Source organism: Syngnathus floridae, chromosome 5, assembly GCF_059516105.1.
Source record: "Syngnathus floridae isolate MCC-2025c chromosome 5, RoL_Sflo_1.0, whole genome shotgun sequence".
Lineage (NCBI taxonomy): Eukaryota > Metazoa > Chordata > Actinopteri > Syngnathiformes > Syngnathidae > Syngnathus > Syngnathus floridae.
Genome location: NC_142417.1, coordinates 14,272,775 through 14,292,240, shown reverse-complemented (window position 1 = coordinate 14,292,240; position 19,466 = coordinate 14,272,775). Strand labels below are relative to the sequence as shown.

The 19,466-nt window shown below is 41.1% G+C and overlaps 2 protein-coding genes across 3 annotated transcripts in view; one reads left to right on the top strand and one right to left on the bottom strand.

The window, feature by feature from the left end:
- Nucleotides 1-221: 221 nt before the first annotated feature.
- On the bottom strand, nucleotides 222-18,367 carry bicdl1 (BICD family like cargo adaptor 1). 2 transcript variants are annotated; one of them, XR_015858772.1, is made up of 11 exons: nucleotides 17,546-18,367; nucleotides 16,198-16,413; nucleotides 9,673-9,789; nucleotides 7,757-7,903; nucleotides 7,312-7,491; nucleotides 7,018-7,236; nucleotides 6,243-6,386; nucleotides 5,781-5,911; nucleotides 5,548-5,668; nucleotides 4,986-5,102; nucleotides 4,193-4,341 (listed from the first exon to the last, which is right to left on the bottom strand). XR_015858772.1 is itself a non-coding variant. In XM_088377219.1 (10 exons), the coding sequence occupies exons 1-10, from the start codon at nucleotides 17,918-17,920 to the stop codon at nucleotides 4,165-4,167; spliced, it is 1,827 nt and encodes a 608-aa protein (XP_088233345.1). In that variant the 5' UTR covers nucleotides 17,921-18,364; the 3' UTR covers nucleotides 222-4,164. The 2 variants fall into 2 exon arrangements, 1 of the variants encoding a protein (XP_088233345.1); XM_088377219.1 differs by lacking the exon at nucleotides 4,986-5,102 and having other exon boundaries at nucleotides 222-4,341; nucleotides 17,546-18,364.
- Nucleotides 18,071-19,466, top strand: part of citb (citron rho-interacting serine/threonine kinase b) — a 37,631-nt gene continuing 36,235 nt past the window's right edge. The window contains exon 1 of the mRNA XM_088377168.1: nucleotides 18,071-18,827. The gene's annotated coding sequence lies outside the window, so the exon portion shown is untranslated. The remainder of the gene's footprint in view (nucleotides 18,828-19,466) is intronic.

Here is a 19,466-nt window from a genome sequence, read left to right as displayed (position 1 = left end):
GGGTAGTGAATGGAAAGTCTCATAGAGCACAATAGACCCAGCAAAATCTCAATGGTGCGCCTGTGTCACACACACAATTACCCGATTGGTTACACATCACGCAAAATACTTCGTAAACAGCTTTTGAAAGGGATAAAAATTCAATAAGGAAATGACTCAGAAACTCACCAATGTTATAATTAATAACAACGCTACCAAATCAATTCACAAAAGAAACATGACAAGAGTGACTGGCATTTATTCTTTGAATGTTCCACCCGATGTCAAATGTTCAATGTATTGTAACATACATGACTATCAACAACAGTGCACTTTTTTTCTTTTTTTTATAAGGCACTCTTCATATAGAGTTATTATGAATGGCTTTATCAACATAAACAGAGCAGACAGAAACCAGTATTCCATAAGGATGATGCTACCATTGTCATTCTGAACCACTAACATTATATCACACCATTAGCATAGCACACTAAAACTCCAACTTATAAAAAAAAGGACAAAAAAACTAATGAAAAAACAAACAATGCAGGATGATTGTAGCGCAAATTACATTCAACTTTGAGCTATTTTTTTCTTTTATTCCAGTGTGCTTCGCTATTTTGTCATTCACTTCCACACTGCTAATCTTATTCCCCAGCACACACACATGTTCTCAGAGCACCTTGACCTCAATGCACATGCTGACTCAAGGAAGTCAACAAGCAGCTTTTGTTGACAGAGGAAGAAGTCAGGGCCTTAGAAAAAAACTTTTAGAAAAAAACAACTTGTGTTCAACAAAAAAAAAACATTGGCCAACATTTTTTTTTTTAATTATTCAATCAGAGATGCAAGTTAAGTTATTGAGAGAATTTTTTGGGGGGGATGCTCCTTCCAAATCTGCCCTCATTTTTTTCGATCGCACATCAAGCTTTAATAATAATCATAACATTATGATATACTAGCAGTAGTGTATTTAGTAATAGTTACGAATTAAGGGTTTGGTTCAGAAACAGGTGGATTTGCTTTTCTAAAATGTCATAGCTGTAAATTACAATGCATGATAAACACCGTATTCTACAAGATTTTATAGGTCAAACTTCAACACACAAACATGAGAATACCTCAAACAACCCGATGCGATAGAAAAATAGACTCGATTAAATCAGCATCCAAATACAGAATAATAATGACTTGAGTTGTTGACATGACACTTTTAATGTCAATGTTTTCTTTCGAATAAACATTGACTGGCGCCCAGTGGCTAAAATGATTGAGATCATTCGGATTGGTATTGAAATATCAAATTTTTATGAGGCCATGATTGTGACTATAGTTCCTCTTTCTGCAAATCATCAGTCCCTCAAGGAAACACAAAACATTAGAAAAAAAAGTTTTACGTAAAATGTTTTGTTGTTGAAACAATATAGAGTTTCTCTTTAGAAATATTCACTTCATCCAGACCTAACGAGACCTTTTTGTTTTTAAATATAATTAAGTATACTATATATACTTAAAAATAAAGAAATCCTTCTTTGGGTTTCTCCCTCAAACAACCGCCTGAGATGACATGACGTCTGCATAGGTTTTGCACAGCTGTTTGAGCTCGCGGCTCAAACTCACTCTTACACACACATGGACAAAGAGGAACACGGTAGCGCATAGACATTCACATCACCACACATCACCTCAACGGAAGCCCAACAGCTTAGTAAGAACTCAAAGTGCTCATAAAGTATTGAAGCAGTGAGAATGGAGGTAGACTCCCATGCCCTGCCCCTCCCCTCCCTAAAAAAAATAGTAGTCTATGTAGGGTCTTTCCATGATATGAAATGTAACATTTTGTTGTCCTCCTTCTCACACTCATGTAAACATTGGAAGAATTTGGTTACCTAGGAAAATGTGTCAAATAATTCGAGAAGAGTGTCTTCTCATCAATAAATACATGATTGGGGATATGAAACTCGCAGGTTCATACAGACCGACATCAAAGCCTCCCTTTGAGTACTGACAATGGAAAGTAGCCAAGCTTAAGTGCTGAAGAAGAACCTGTTTGGATTAGCTCCACCAAGGAAAGCAGTTTGTCTTGTGGCAGGTTAACACAAAGCTTGGTTGGAAGTATTGTCATCGTAAATGTAGGTCAATCAAAAGACAGAAAATGACAAAGTGCACTAGTGCTAATGAGAAAATCATTTGTGGAGCTTTCCAACCAGTACGTTGAGAGAGATCATCAGGTGTGCCACGGGGAAAAAACCCAATTTGATTTGTTTTCACAAAAATGATCATTTACGAAAACTATTTTTTCTTTTTTTCATCCATACCAGTGGTGTACAATGACAGGCAGAAAATTCAATTATCTTCCACTAGATGACCGATAATACATTTAAATCAGGGATGGTCAACTGGTGCCCCGTCTACACTCAGAGTGGTCCTTGATCAATATTTGAAAACAAAAATGGAGGTGAATCGTTTCAAATTGTAATAAGATAGCCGCACCCCCCAAATGTGCCAAATTAGGTCCAGAAAACCTTTCTTTCTCTCTATCTTGATATAGAGAGAGAGATACACCATATGTAAGTTCATTTATTTTCCAAAACATGCACAAAGGGATATTTGGCCATTAGTATCGGTTGAAGTAGCGATGAATTCAAGTTTGCTTCATGAACCAGTTGTATTTTTTGACGCCTCTAGATGGCACTCTGTTTTACATTGGCCTGAAAAGCACACTGATTTGTCATTTCTTTCACCCAGAGGATTCAAAAAGTACATCAACAGGTTTATGAAGCAAAGTTAAAGCTTTGTTTTGCCATCACGACGCAGCTTTTGTGCCATGTTTGAATGGGAATTTTTGATGCTTGGGGGAGAATAAAAAAACAGTATGTGGTTATTCTTGGTTTGTTTCAAAGCCTTTGTAGTTGATGTGTGGATGCATTTGAGTATGAAAATATTGTAAGGTATGTTTCTGTGCTTGAGTGGGGGGAAAAACACACACGTTCATACGTTCTCCTTGTTTAAAATGGCATTTTTGTCATTTATACTGGTCAGGAAGCGCGTGGCCCTATACATTAGCACTAATGAGAAATTGTGGCCCCTGCAACATTTAGGTTGCCCATCCCTGTTGCTATTCATACAGTATAAGGATGGGATTTGTTTTGATTACCAGATTTCATGCTGAGCAAGTAAACTGAGAGGGGATCATCATTATTAGAGTATATGGGGAACCCCCACTTTCACAGCAAATCACTATTCAATGTCCACCCATTGCCTTTAGATGCCTCAAGATGATGGCAAATTATTCTGATTAGAAAAGGCAGTGGTCTGAAAATGAAGCTCCTCTCCTCACTTCAACATAATTCCTTGGCTCCAAAATGCCATAGGATGGTACCAAAGCAGTTTATTTATGTTTTTTATTTACACAAGAGCTTTGGCTTGAGGTTTCTCGGAAATACCATGTTTCAACCCCAAAAATCCACAAATAGGTGAATGAATGCCCAACCACAAATATGCCAGGTTGGGGATCACTGTATGTATACATGTTTTGGAATAGTTTTGTTTGGTGGCTTGCCTTCATATTTTTCCAATGTAAAACAGAAATTGGAGTGGCTTTTTATTCTAACATTTCTGAATGAACTCCTAAAGCAATCAAGTAACAATTTGGGTGCTGTCACGGAAGCATCACCATGATCCAGCTGCTCCGCTATGGCGAACATACGTGTCATTAGCTGGACACAATGGGTGCAAACAGTGACCATTGCTGCAGCATTTAAGTTCCTAACAGGCTCGGCAGTGGGAAGAAGCGATGGGTCAGAGGCACTACAAGGAAACCTTCCTCAGTAGAAGTAAACGTTTGGACCCTGATCATGTCCTGCAAGTGGCCTTTTAGAAGATCTGCTGTATGTGGCATTGGGAGCCAATCATCAGAATTAGACAAGGAGCATTGGGAAAGATAAAGTGCAAAGTACAAACCAAGCTCTCCAAACCGCTGCATGTGTGTGTGTGTGTGTGTGTGTGTGTGTGTGTGTGTGTGTGTGTGTGTGTGTGTGTGTGTGTGCGTGTGTGTGTGCGTGTGTGTGTGTGTGTGTGTGCGCGCGTGTGTGTGTGTCCCACTGCCTGTCTTTGGCTGTGTCGTATGTTGTTGTGTCGCCCTTTCTTCTTCACGCAATCTGTTGTTGCTTCTGTTTCCTGTGCTCAGTTCTTTTTGAAAAAAGAGAAAAGTCTTCGGTCCCGGTCGGAGAGGCGGAGAGCTCGTCTGGAGGACTGAGCTCCGGGAGCTCTGGACGACCTGGATGCGGAGGATGGGGTGGTGCGCCACTCATCCTGGTGCTTGTCCATTAATTGCTGGTCAATCACTCTGTGCATGTCGTCCTGCAAGAACAAACAGGATGGGCAGTGAGCAACAGAAAGCACTCATCATTTAAATTGTATAAACTACTCACAAATAGTGACCTTTCCAGGTGAGCTTGAGGTGACCTTCTCTAAAACTTTGAATGCCAAATTGAGAATTACTTTTTCGATTCCTACCCCTAATTATTATAATTATTTCTGTGACAAGAACCACTGCGCAAGACCTTCATGGAGCTTTGAGCGGCAGTTTTCTTCTAGAATGACATGGAACTATTGTTGAAATTAATCTAATTAAATTAATTAATCTAAACTAGGGTTGCAGGCGTGCTGGAGCCTATCTCAGCTGTCGGGTTGTTTATACCCTGCAAATATTTAGTGCTCAATTCCTGATAAACTATTGGTGCAACCCCAGGATCTGGCCACTAGGAGGCTCTTTACACAATAACGTGTCATCGCTGGAAGTGAAAACTAAACAGTCAGACTGATTATTCAACCTTTTTTTGTGAAGATTTGCCTTTGTTTAAGACAATCTTGATGATGTTTGAGGTCAAGGGTGCAGGTTCACTTAAAGTGGTGACAGGTGAAGACAAAACGATGGGTTACATAGTTTCAGCTGGGTGGCGTTAGTGCAGGTTGGAATGATGGGATGGTGCAGGTGGGCTCACCTCTAAGGCAGGAGAGGGTGTGTACCACAGGGGAGAGGAGGGTGGTACGGAGTCTGAGAAAGGCCACTAGATCAGAAACCACAAGAGCCATACTGTAAAGAGCCCTGAGGATGCAAACTGTGGGCAGGAGGGTGAGAAGAGGAAAGAGCCAGTAGTTACAGAAGAGGAAGGAGTGGCCAGGGACAGAACCAGTGTGACCACAAGGCAGGGTTTAAATGATTAAAAAAAAAAATAAAAAAAAAAAAATAAGGGAGGGGAAAGTGCTTCTTAAGCAGGGTACACATATTAATAATCAGTCTTTTTTTAATCTCATCTTCTGCTACTACTTTTATAATCTTTCTTCTTCTTGTTTTTGACAACTCTAACAGTCTTTATACTGAATAGTTTTGTTGTTGTGAGGCGAGTGTTCGTTCACAAAAATCATTGCATGTGTACCCAACTTGAGTGAGTTCCTGTATGATTCTTACCACATTTTTACCACAGAGCAGGAAGAGACGTCTTAATTGCGGAGGTGATGGAACGCAAGGTTTTTAATTGAAACATCTCTATTATGACAACTCACCTGCCAGGCCTCCAGCTGCTGTGACAGATTGAGTTTCTGCTGGATGGCATCCAGAAGCTGACTATTCAGAGACATGATGTCTATTTTACACTTGGCCAGCTCCATCTCCACTGCCTTCTTCCTGGAAGACACACATAGTGACAATATGGTGATGGTGACAGACCAAAATACTGAAAATAATATTTTCAAGTAAAATTGTTTTGTTGTAATTGTTTTGATCTGGGTAAGCCTACTTGGCTATGGCATCATCTCTGTCTTTAATGGCACTCTGAAGCTGCTCGCTGGGTTCTCGGACCTCCGCCATGGTCCTCATCCGCTCCGATTCCTCTTGGAGGGAACATATTTCTACTGAAAGCAGCGCCATCTGTAGGTTTGATGGGGAAATGACATGGACATCAGTGGGATTCTGCTTTGTTTTTTAATAGATACTTGCATATGTGCTGTACATGATTAGGCATGAATACAGGGTGCTCAGAATGTCTATTATTTAAAAAAATGAAGGGTTGAGATATGTTTATCAGGTTTGTCTAGTACAGGGGTCACCAACTCCGGTCCTCAAGGGCACCAATCCTCACCAAAATGAAAATGATTATTGGAAATTTGTAATCATTATGTTTGTTTGTTTTTAAGTACATAATCGTGTAATTAATCAACACTAGTGTGAACAAGTAATGGGCCTGACTTTTCACAAATACCTGATTGTGCAGCTGTAGCAACTCTTCTTTACTATTGTGCGTCTTGTCCTGCTCAGCTTCATACAGCTCTCGAACTTCTCTCAGCTCTTCTCCCATCTTCTTTACTTGTTCCTCCAGAGCTTCCTCGTCACTGCGCCGAGAACCCTTTCAAAAGTAAACGCAAAAATATGGGACTCTGTTGTAATATATAGCAATGATGTGACCCACAAGGTTAATTACTGGACTTTAACATTGCCTTTTCTAAAAATCAACTTTAGTGTCCAAATTAGATCCTTTCTCAGTTTCTATTGGACCGCTAACTGACAGTACATAATGCTACAATCCATTTTAAACATTGTCAACCAGGAAGACATTTTCTTGGCATAAGGTTTTGTTGTTGTAAATTAAATCTCCCAAGGCACCACATGAATAATTTATAGTATATAGCAATAAATATCCAAAATGTAGACGGTAGGGTCTGGGAAATTAAGCTTCAAATTTGCTTCATGAATCAATTTCGAATCCTGTAGATGGCACTCTCTGTTCTACACACCACATTGCCATCGAAAGGAGTCAAAAAGCACATCGACTGGTTCGTGAAGCAAATTTGAAGCTTTAGTTACCCATCACTACAAAATAGTACGAAGGATCGAATCCATCTAACCACCCATATATCGTTCTTATACTCATTAAGGTTGAGGATAAACTGGAGACTCTCTCAGCAATCAATTACAGGGCAAAATATACTACCCATAAATAAAAGCTGGTAAACCATTGGTAAACTCTCCATAGGTACCGTTGACTCGTTGCCATCTAGCAAGTTCTGTGTTAGTCTGCGTAGTTCTAGCAAGCTGGCATGAAGACTCCCAGTTGGCACATCCTTGGCAGAGGACGTCTCCGAGGATTCGTCCATGGAAGAATCTGTGGATAGCGCCGAGTCTGTGACATCATTCCCTCGAAGATGGGAGCACAGCGAGCGCACCTCACAATAAGCTTCCCACAACTGAACACGCAGCTTTGGATGGAGAGACAAAGAGACAAAGTAAGAATCTCAATTGTTCTCGGCATCTGATATTGGAGTTTGCTTTACCTGCTCCCGCTCCTGCTCCTGCTCCTCTTGCTCCATGCTTTGCTCTATCTCGCACATCAGGCTGGACTGGTGGGGGGTGAGGCTATGCAGGCTGGTCTCCTCCGTTAGCTCCTCTAGCCGAGCCGTTAGCTGCCTGTGCGACAACTGAACTTCCTGAAGCTCCACTTGACTCTGCCGCAACTGAACATACATAACAACAACTAGGCTTAAAATAGAAAAAAAGGATACGTATCTTATAGCAAGTACAGCGAATCCTCCAAAGTCAAACCATTGCATGTTGCAATGTTTTGTTGTCTCAAGTGAAAGCATGCTTGATCGATGATTTGAGGAGTATATAATCCACCAAATACTGGTTAAATTCCAAATTTGACAACTCTTTGGAAAGTCCAATGTACAAACACAGAAAGTCAGTGCAACGCGACTCGGGTGTTGTCGAGCTTTGTACCTGTAGGTCCTTTTCGTGACACTGCTTCTCCAGCACTAGCGTCCTATCTCTGAGGTCTTCCACAGTATTCTTGAGCACTTCGTTCTCCTCCAGCATGGCATGCACCCGCCGCTCCAGCTCCATCTTCCTCTCCGACAGCATCGTAATCTAACGCGTTCGGCATCAGTGATTAGAAATGACGCCCCATTTAAAAGGTCTATGGGTACAACAAGCCAAGGATTGCCTTGATTTTCAGGGTGAAAGCAGCGAAAAGCGTCGTCAGCAGACTTGATTAAAGGCTAAATATTGTGCTGTCCCGTCTGCGGGCAAAGCGGGATCTTACACGAGATTAAAAAGTACTCCCACCGGTCTTAAGAACGCCTGTTGCCTAGCACAGGCGTAGGCGGTAGCAGCCACCCTCGTCTTAGGAATGTCTTCCTGATAGGGTAGCGCCTACACAAAGCTTGAGATCAGCTTACTCAGCAAGTAACGACCTTCAACATATTCTTCACAGTGGGATTTGGATTGTTTTTGCCTGAGCAGATATAAAACCTTAAATGAACAACAGTATGGGATCATTTGATGCCTTCTGGATTTGACCTACATCTGATAACCTACTTTACACTGCGGCAACACTTGCTTTTGCTACTTGCGATGTTCTAAACATTTAGAGCCACAATAGTCTTTTAGTCACAGAGATCGAATTCCAGCAGTTGTCCTCATGTAAAATCGAAGCGGTGGAAAAGTGGAAGCAACCAGGCATTGCAGCGCCTCAGGTAAAAAATAGAACACACTCTTTCTCCCAATTACTGTACAGGCTTTGCAGTCAGGGTGTTTTCCCTGCTGTCACTTAGGGATTGACAATCCTCAAGACAAACTGAAATTTCATGCAAGTAGTGCAGAAATTCATCCTTGGCTCCTTCCCCCCTCAAATTCAACTCAAATTCAAGCCATCATTCAAACCTTGTTTGTATACTTTTAAGGAAGATTCATGCAGCATGCAGTAAGGCCAAACAACACTTGCTAACCACTCACTTCGAGTCCTTGCTGCTCCAATCAGGAAGGAGGGAAGAATAAGTGAGCAAGATACAAAGAGAAAGAGGAAATAATGAGAATTACCTAGCATGAGTTTTTTTTTTAATTGCATTACTGCAGTCAGTGGTTACAAACCTTTTTGGACTTTTGTACCCCTAAACCTTTTTTGTCATACCATCAGCAACCGCTCACTCATACGTGTTGATGATTCTCCGTGTAGAGTGTAACAACTGAACTGATTTTAATTATTTATTCATTTTATTTTATTTGTGTTTCCTCATTTTGAACATTTAATTCTTCGGCATTGTCTTCTTTTTAACTCAATTAAACACAAATAAATAAAATAAGTGCTATAAATAAAAAAATACGATAGATTACTCTTAGCTTGAAAAATAATGTCGGACAATATGTGGCCCTTGAATCCTTCAATTTGTGTGGCCTTTGAAAGAAAATGTTTGGTCACCCCTGTCCTGATTGGGAATCCCTGACATAAGTGACAGCCAATCTCTGACACAGAGAAAATTAGTTTCGCTTTGGTGGCATTTTCTTCATTAAAATCACCAGAAACAAATTGTGCCAAATCATGAGCTTCATATATGGTGTGTCAAATGACTCCTACAGTGAGTTAAACGCATAGATGGTTTATAAAAAACACCAATCCAATCTTATGTTTTTAAAACTGGCTCACAGTAGCTGGCCAGAGCTTCAAGTGAGTTAGTATTACAGACAGTTTTATGGGTGTGGGTGGAATAAATGAGGTTCACATCCTAAATAGAAAAAGTAGAAATGACTAAGATAAATAAAATGATTTTTGACAGTATTGTATAGCTTGGGCGAGTGGAACAATACATGCCAAGTGTAATTTTCATTGAGGTACGTCGCCCGCGCTGATAATGGCTTACTTCAGCTTGGAGCGTTTCTAGTCGTGTCATGTGCTGGCTTGTAGACGTACTCTTCTCCCTGAAGTCGTCCCGTAAGGAATGCACCTGAGTGGATAGCTGCCTCTCCACGTCTGCAGCCTGATCAGACAGAGATTATTAAAGTGAGAGAAAAACTAACAATAATTCAAACAAATACACACACACACGCACACACACACACACGTACGCACGCACGCGCGCGCACATTGCACGCAATCAACAACAACTTGAGTTCTTCCCCCTGACGGGAAACTCGCTGGGTTGTTTACACTATGTGTCAATCCTCCCACCTAAGTCTGTTCCTGTAAATGTTATAACTATTCCTATGAAAACAGTTTCCCAAAATGTCAAACTGTAGAGTGAATCTTTCCTCACTGTGACCAAGTTGGGCGTAGCTAGAGGCTTTATCAGTGTTGCCAGTTAAGCTTCCACTTTGGATTTGGTAACAATGCCAAGGAATTTTTGTGCATTTTCTTGTTCAAATTCTAGAGCTGGAAATGTTGAACCCTCTTTGTCGAGACTGCAGGCTTCACTAGGGCAATGCAATTAATTAAAATTCAATTACAATTATGAATATTACACTGCACATTTACAATATGGCATAGTTATGAAAATGAATTATTAATTACAAAAAACGAATAATATTATTAATCCAATTCACTATTTTTGTTCATACAAGGAAACTATACTTGAATTTTGTATTTTGTAGATTGTTTTTTTTAGCTAAAGAAACTTACATGATTATAGCCATTCAATGAAATGTGTTATAATATTTTAGTTATAACATTTTCTTGTTTTGTATACCACGCAAAAATTAAATGATCGTTGGAATCATTACCAAAATAATCACGATGAATATTTTTTTCATAATCAAGCAGCCAGGCTTTGCCATAAAGCTCTCGCTCACCTCCGTAAAAATTTCATTGTGGGAGGAGCCAAGGTATGAAATAATGCATAGTCAACTGCTTTGCACTGGCAAACACTGGTTTCACGGCGATTAGCATTAATATGTGTGTAGCAAGTGTCACAATGTATAAGTTTGATTCATGATTTCCAATCATTTTTACAGCATTCTACTTCAGTCATAAGAGCCAGCTACTGAACAGTTGTGTTCAGTCAGCTACAGAACTGGGACATAGGCTGCTGCGGCGACGGCATCTGTGACAGGCTGACAGCTGCATGACGCTCTCTGCTTTATGGAGCAACCAGATGTGCAATCTGTCATGGCCACTTCAGGGTCAGATCACGGGAATAAACTTTAATGACATGGTGACAGACGGAGATCATGGCTGACTGACACATTGTCTACTCACTTAATCTGCCAATTCCTCACATTGCTCGTTTTCATCATGATGCGGAAAACATGGTGAAAAAAAAAGTGGTAGTGAGGTGGTAGGCAGGATAAAGAAAAAAAAGTTGGATGGGTTCATTTTCCAGTTTTGGACTGTACTCAAACTTGCATTAAATGCGGATCACTTACAAACATAATGCTTCAAAAATTCACACTTTATTTTTTGGTAACATTCCTTTGAAGAAAGAAAATCAGCAATGGAAATAAGTTGGAACTGACAGAAGTAATAGTAAAAAAAGACTGCAATGGATTTTTGTCAATCAAGAAAATTATTTCATAATTCAAACAGGCATGGACAAAATGTATGTTACTCACAACGAGAAACACAATTCACTCTGGAATGTCTGAGAACAGGGAAACTCGATAGAATAAATTTCCCATCAGTTTTCAGTTTGCACGGTTCTGCAGTTGTTATAGCAACCAGAGAGAATTAGGACTGATCAATGAGTAGTGACCTCAGCTCTTTTGGACTTTTCTGGATGGGAAAATGGACCTTATTTTCATAAGTGGGGGCTGACTGATTCACTGAAAGTGCTCAGCTAAGGCAGAAAAATGAGGGCAAAGTCATTTAGAGTGCAGTGCATTATCACCATGTAAGTACAGTACACTACCAATGGAGACACAGGCATTAAAAGCGTAAAGTTATGTATCTGTCCTGTATTATTTGGGAACTTAAAGGAGAAGTCAAGCCCAAAAATGTCTTAACAATAATATGTGGTATGTGCCCCTATTAGCCTAAAACACGGCACTTGGATTAATATTGCGTTTGTGGGATAAGAGTTATGCAGCAAAATTGACCCGTTTTTATCCATTTCTGGGGCCGGCCATTTTACCACTCGACTGAAAGTGACATCACAGTTGCCAGGTCACAGGTCACAACCAATCACGGCTTTTGTTTTCTGAAGCTGATACCTAGCAAGTATGATGTCATTTTCAGCCGATGGCAAGTGGGAAAATGGCCGCCCCCTGAGATAGATAAAAACAGGTAGACTTTGCCTGTTTAATTTAATTCATATTCCTCAAACGAAACATCAAACACAACACGGTATTTCTTACTTGCTGGGTTACACAGAACATATTATTACAAAGAACATTTTGGGGTTGACTTCCCCATTAAAAACGGGTTCAAAACCAATAAAAGTAAAAACAGATACAATACTTTTGACTCAAACAATTTTCTTCTTCACCGAAATCTCTGACGTTTGCCTGCAGACATAGACAGTGTCAGGGTGACAGCTGTTGTGAAAGCGTTATATGAATAAAGATGTACTGTTCTGGTACCGGTCCGTGGATCATTTGGCATTGGGTAGCAAAAGAAAGAATATATAACTTGCATTACTTCTGTTTTATTTATCTGAGTCTGACCGATCTTTTATTATGAAAAAAGGACTGGATTCTCTCCTACACCTCGGTGACATGAACATAACATTACTAAAGTTATGTTGTTGGTGCGATGTTAAGAGGACGCTGCTCAGTAAAGTTGCATTGGAGTACAATAGTGGATTTACGTTTATTATTATATTATATTGTGGTTTTCGCAAACAGAATTCCCCATGGAATTAAGGGTTGAAGGATGTATAGACGATATGCACTGACGTCACAGATCGGGGCAGCCATTATTGTTTGGGTGGCAAAAGCCTCGTCCGCTGCCACTTGACTCGTGAGGATGGCGGCCTGGGTGGGTGTTGTGAGTGTATATTTCGTCCAGTTGGACCAAGAAAGCCGCAATAAATACATCGAAACGTTGAATAAATATAACATTCGTGTTGATCCGCTGTGTAAACCAAGCAAGAACGCCACTAGCTCAAGCGTAGCAGGAGCTGGGACAGCAAGCGTTTGGTCCTCTGATAAGGCGACTTTTCCGCCAGTAACATATCCAGACATTTACAACTATTTGATAGATTGTTCAAGTCCATATACCAAGGAAGACCTCAGAGCCTACAAGAGTTTGCAACGATATCGCTACCTGACTGCTGGTTATGTCCATTCGGTTGAATCACAGCCAGTGGAGCGAAACGGAGACGCCAGCCATGGCAGTACATAATATAATAATAATATATTATAATTGTAGATATGTGAACAATTTAATTATTAGAAACTAGCAATTGGACAAACATACTGTAGTGAAGCTGTGTAATTATGCATTCCTTAGGTCATGGCCGAGTAGCAGCAAGAAAAAGGGAATATCCGAGCAATACCCCACAGATGAATGTTGACGTCAATAAAACAAAATTACGTACCTCCCACAAAGTGATCTGAGCAGATGTAAGAATAATAGTTGGCTTCCAAAGGTTGGATCTGTTGTGGCCATGTTCCGCCCTACGAAGCGCCGCCACCCAGCTATCCTTTCTGGTCTGGTACCCAGGGAACTGATATAACTTCTTGGTATCGCTTTTTTGGAAGCGATAGGCGCACCCTATGGCACAACAGCTCTTCACCATTGTTTAAGTTGCCTACGAAACAACTCTGCCACGATCTGCCACCGATAAAATGCTAAATAATGCTCCAGTACCAGCCTTGGCCCTATTAGCGTCCGCCGCTTTTTGCCACCCAAACAAATCGTCGGCCGGTCTGTGACGTCACGTGCATATCCCCCATTGGGACCGTGGCATTTACGTGGTAACGCACTTCCGTTGTTATTCTTCCTATTCCTCGTTCTACGAATATGTCCATTAAAGTCTTTTGCGACACACCACCTGCGTCTACTTTCCTTCGGCACCACAATACTATTTTTTTATGCCTGTCGTATCATTTTATTTTGTTGCATTTATCCACCACACTATAAAAGACGGCCCTTGAAAATATTCTGTCAATAATCCTTAGTTCTAAAAAGGTTGCGGATTGCTGTTCAAGCACATGTGCTGAGGTCTTTGATGAAGCTATTCATTCTGCCAGTTCCTGTTTAGCAATTCATGTGGTCTACACACAAACACACACTTATTTGGATGAAAAGGCTATTCATTATTTCTCTGCAGCTATTATGAATTAAAGGACAAGTGGTTTGCAGAATGTATTGTGAACTGCATAAATGCAGCACACGATTTACCAAGACTGAGTATGAACGCGTTCAGCAAGGAAAGACCGGAGTGGGATTTAGGCCGACCAAATCAGGCCAGAAATAAAGGCAGAAAAGTGACTATTTAGATGTTTCCCCCTCAATCTATACCTGTTGATAGTAACATGAGTGAGGGGCTAAGTTGTTTTGCTTCCCAACTCAATGCATATGGCAAGGCTATTACCACAGATTATAGCCTAATCTCCTTCTGTGTTGCATTTTCATTTCCTTTTGAGTGCTCTGCTTCCAAGACCATCCATTTGGAGCCACCATTATTCTAGGGGTCTCCCTTTAATTATTGCCAAATATTTACCAAAAGGAGGTTCTAGTCATTTGATCGCCAATGAAAAAAAATGATGCTTTAGCCTATTGTTTCAGAGATGGAACTTAATTGGATCCTGATCAGCAGATGTTTTTAGATTGTTGGGACAAAAGAAAATAGCATGTTTCCATCAAGCAGTTCCCCAGGGGGAGTTTATGTCGCGCCATCCAATCAGACTTGTAAACAGTTGACATCACTTACTGACAGCCCATTGCTTAGTAATGAAGGACAGGAGGGAGGCAGGGGTGCGGTGTAGCAAGCTAATTAGAAAAGTAGAAAGGAGGTGGAACAAGCGAGTAAGCACTGTGATTGACCTCATTTGTTCTAGTAAGCGAGATAGTCATCTTCTTGCGCAAAATGAAATGGATCGTGAGATCTGAGTCGATGGAGTAACCAACTCTTAGGAATGCCACAACAATAACATACAATATGTTTCCCCCACATCATCAGAAAAAGGCGTTGAGTGCATTGCTTGAGAGCTTCACAACAGATTGTTCTTGCACTCTTCTTCTAATTAAAATATGATGATGCCATTGGGGCAGGTGCTGATTATTATAATAATAATCTGATCAAGATGAGAGGAAACCCAGGAGCAAGACGCAAAATATCGGTCATCTCTTATCAGCATGTGCGAAGCAGCAGGAGGGAAAAGGATCAATGTACACCATTGCAAAGGGAGATTAAGACGTGCATGTCAGCTTTTAGGTGTAAAGCTAGTCTGAGGCATCGGGCCATGTGGCATTTGTACCCTTTACTGGCCTCACTGCCCTGCTAAACTATTACGTTAAACTATGACATCACTCCTTTGCTCTGTGATAGATCTCTTTGCAGAGTATTTCGACACATAAAAACACATGACCACTGACTAGACAGCAGCCTGGTGTAGATTAGACAGCGTAGGATTACAAGTATAGTGAAATGCCCCTAAAATGTGACAGCTGAGAATTCCACCAATATTTTGCAGCATGGTGGTTAATACATGTGGCTCACAGACAGTTGAGGTTCAGCATTTACGTCTCGGCTTCGGCCTTCCCATTTGGAGTTTTAATTTTATCTTTGTGCTTGTGTGGGTTTCCTCGAACTATTGCGGCTATAACATTCGGCATTACTGCATGAGGGGTTACTGACTAAACCTAGTTTAAAGGACACATATGATGGAAAATCGACTGTTTAGGTGAGATGCAAATTTTAGTACTTCTCCTAGCATGTCATTACAGTCATTGTTGATAAAGATTTTATGATGGCCACAGCTTGACCCTGAATATATGTTTCTCTTTTTGGCCTGGTATACGCTTCACTCTAGTATATGTTATCTCGAGCCGGTCATTAAATAACACCAATTACTGTCAGTGTCCGGGTAGGGACCATTTCCCACTAATGCAATTGATAATGACTGCCTTGAAATACCTGTCAATTATGCAGAGTGGTATTGCAGGGTATTCGCTCGAAATTATTCAGCATGAGAAGCTTCAAAAGCACACCTTTCACATTGGTGACTGAGTGACGTATGACCCAGAGGCTGAAGGCAAATTATCACCCAGTGCAACTGGCTGAACATCGTATTATGCAGGCAGACTTGAATTCAACCGAGAGACCTAGACAAGTTACAAACCAAGGAAGAAATGAACACGTGTATTTTGTTTGCATGCGCTTTTCTGTAGCGTGGAAGAACACTTAAGGCCACGTGACACAAAGCCCACACTAATTAAATCCTCTTTCTATGCTGCCTGAAGCTTTAAACACACTGAAACACACTCACACGCATGCACTGTTTCTCACCCTTCTAAGTTGTTCCAGCAATCTGTGGTTTTGTTCAGATAGCTCACTAATGGCCTTAGTTTTGTCCTTGTCCGCCTCCCTCAGCTGGACCTGATGTTGCTCCAGTTCTCCCTGCAGCTGCTGGACGTCGGACTCCAGCTCGGCTACGCGGCACTCCCACTCCCCCTCTCGATTTTCCAGACGCCAACGCAACTCATGCTTCTCCTGCTCCAAGTGCTGCCGGAAGACAAGTGGTACAAGATTAGATATTCTATCAGTACTGCCAACATTCATCGAAACACTGCATTAAAGAATTAAAGATGGGATATCACAGGAAAGAGAGGTACATCACCACTGGAATATACCTAATAACTGCACTAGAAGTACAGTGTTATTCAGTTTGACCTTTTTTTTTTTTTTTTTACAAACAGAAGTTTACTTTCAAAACAAATGCTAAACACTCATTTCATACACAATTAATGTTATATGACTTGGCTTGTAAGGAGAAAAGTGAAGGTTTTTCTTCCTTTAGCCATTTCTCAAGCCTTTGTATTGCGTCTCTTTGTTTAATTTATTCTTAATTAATCTTTGATTGAGATAAAGATAATCAAAAGCAAATTTCATGCTTGTCTCCTAATAGCTGTGACCAGTAGGTTAATTTGCAACTAACAATGGCTATAATCACACTTTAATTCCATCAAGTTGCTTCTTGGATAAAATTGAGTGGATGGTAAACAAAGTATTTTAAAAGAACAGGCACACCAACACAAGTTAACACCAGAAACAACATCAATGGGTCTGATATTGGGAAGCAGCTTAATTCTGAGCTGCATCATGAGGATGAATATGGATCAAAGGCCTGAACAGATGTACAGTAGATTCAGGCAGCTTTATACGGTGAGGAGATTAGTCTCGTGTTTTTTCTCAGGCCACATGTTGGGTAGTGTAAAGGACTTCCTAAAAAAAAAGCAACATGGTGTTTATTGTCTACAGTCGTCTAGAGTTGGGCAATACAATTCAGTACAAGATTGACCAGAAGTTTGACCAAAGTTATTATGATTTATTTCCTGCAAGTTAGGCCTACTAGTAAATTAAAACAGCAAAGCACACCATGAAAAAGTACCTTGAGATAACTTTTGTTGTGCACTGGATGAAATTGAATGACTCGAATTAGGAGAAACTTGAAAAGAAATAATCCCATTGGCCTTTGAGATAGTTTAACTGTCCTGAAAAAGTACAGTACCACTTAGAGGACAATAATTCCATGAGGCCTGAATGATACTACCCAATTGTTTTACGTTACAACAAATCTTTGCCACTATAAGTACATAAATCTAAGAACATTATTTCTTGATTGATAGCTTCTTACCTCTAATTTGTTGTTGAGGTCTTTGTGCATTTTTTCATATTGCTTCGTCAAATCTTGGTTTCTTTCTAGTAAAGCTTTGCCCAGTTTGGCAGCTAACACCAAATCCTTTTCCTTCTGGCGGAAGAGAGACAGCAAGTCGGCGTTATGGTCCAACGAGAGCTCTCCCGCTATATCCTGCTCATCGCTGAGCATGGCCAGTTCCTCCTCCAACGCCACGCCAAGGCCTCCGGAGCCGGCATGGTGCAGCGGGTGAGCCGGGCCGCCTCCGTGTTCGTGAGCTGCGGGTTTATAGCACGGGTCCATGGAGTCGCTGTCCAACTCCAGTGGTGCTGAAGCCACGCCAGACGTGCTCAGGTCGAGGCAAAACGCAGACATGGTTCAACTCAAGGACGAGTAGCCAGATAGAAGCAAACGGCTTTTCTTTTTTTTTCTTTTTTCACACCGAATGAAGCCACCCCGCTCGGACCGGGTTGGGCTGACCGCACCGGCCTGTCATGGAAAATTCATCCATCCTTCAACGATTCTCCTTACTCGTCGTTAACTTCCAGCCAGCTCTGCTTCGGACTGAATCACAGCGAACAACGCCTCCCTCCTCTGCGGCTCACTCACCGGCTGTTGTTAACACGGACGTGGTTGCTAAACGTGAGAAACAATCAATGTTTAATCATGGTATAATCCACATCAATGAGTTCTCCACTGCGGTCTGTCGGTGAGCGCCACCCCGTTGCAGGGCTTTGGGTCCTCCATTTTACTGACGCTCGGTTACTCAGGAGACATTAGTCTGGCGATAAGAAGATCTGAGCGCCTGCTCAGTCGCGTCTCCTGCCCTTCTTAAATGCGCGCTCCCGCCGCGCCAGTGACGTCAGATGCAACCTGTTACAAGCGAGTATCTCATTGGCTGACACTGATAGCGCCATATTTTGGTGCCTCTTCTCACACATTTGTATATGATTTCCTCCATTAATGAGCACGAGGAACAAATGACGCGGACCGCTGTCCGCCATAACAGCATGGGATACATGCGTCTGAAAAGTAACGGGACTCATAAACAATTTATTTCAAGTCCAAATAACAGTTGACATGGTTTTAACCCCCCTCAAGTATAATGCACTTCCCCATCCTTCTCTGACACGCTTCAATGCACTGCTGAAAGGAATCTTCTGGAATGCTCTTCATCTCCGTCGTGACTGCCTTCTTGATGGCCTCCATGTTTTCAAAACCGATCCTCTTCTTGATGACCCCATTAAGCTTGGGAAAAAGAAAACAAGTCACATGGAGCAAGGTCAGCTGAGTAGGGATGTTATTCGGCCATGTTCTAATCATCATTCAGGAGCCTTGGCACCATTTTTGCACAGACTTTCTAACCTTTTGTGATAATCTTCCAAACACTATCCTTTCTTATGTCCAGCTGACTTGCAGTCATTCGAACAGTCAACTGACGATACTCACGCACAATCTGCTTTACCCGCTCGACATTCATTTTAGTCCTGTTCGTTGAGGGTCTCCCATTCCAGGAGTCATCTTCCACCTGCTCGCATGATGGGTTATCTTCATACATTTCAAGTGCTTTTGACACTTTTCTCCAAGCAGACTAAAAATGTCAGGTTTGTCCGTTGCTCGGTGTTCATCGTCTGTTTCTCAGTGCTCATCTTTAAAAACGAAACATAAGCAATGAGTTGTATACAAAAGCTTTTAAAAAATTTAAAGTGTGTACAAATACTATGAGTTTAAAGTTACAGACTCGAAAGATTTCACATTACATGATAACACAATTTGCTAATCCCATAGCTCATACAGCACACACAGTGCCGTTACTTTTCAGACGACCCCGGCTTTGCATATCAGGTCATTTTGAAACTTTGTCGTGAAACATACTTTTTTTTAGGCTTCTGCAAAAATAGGAAATATTGGCCTCACTCTT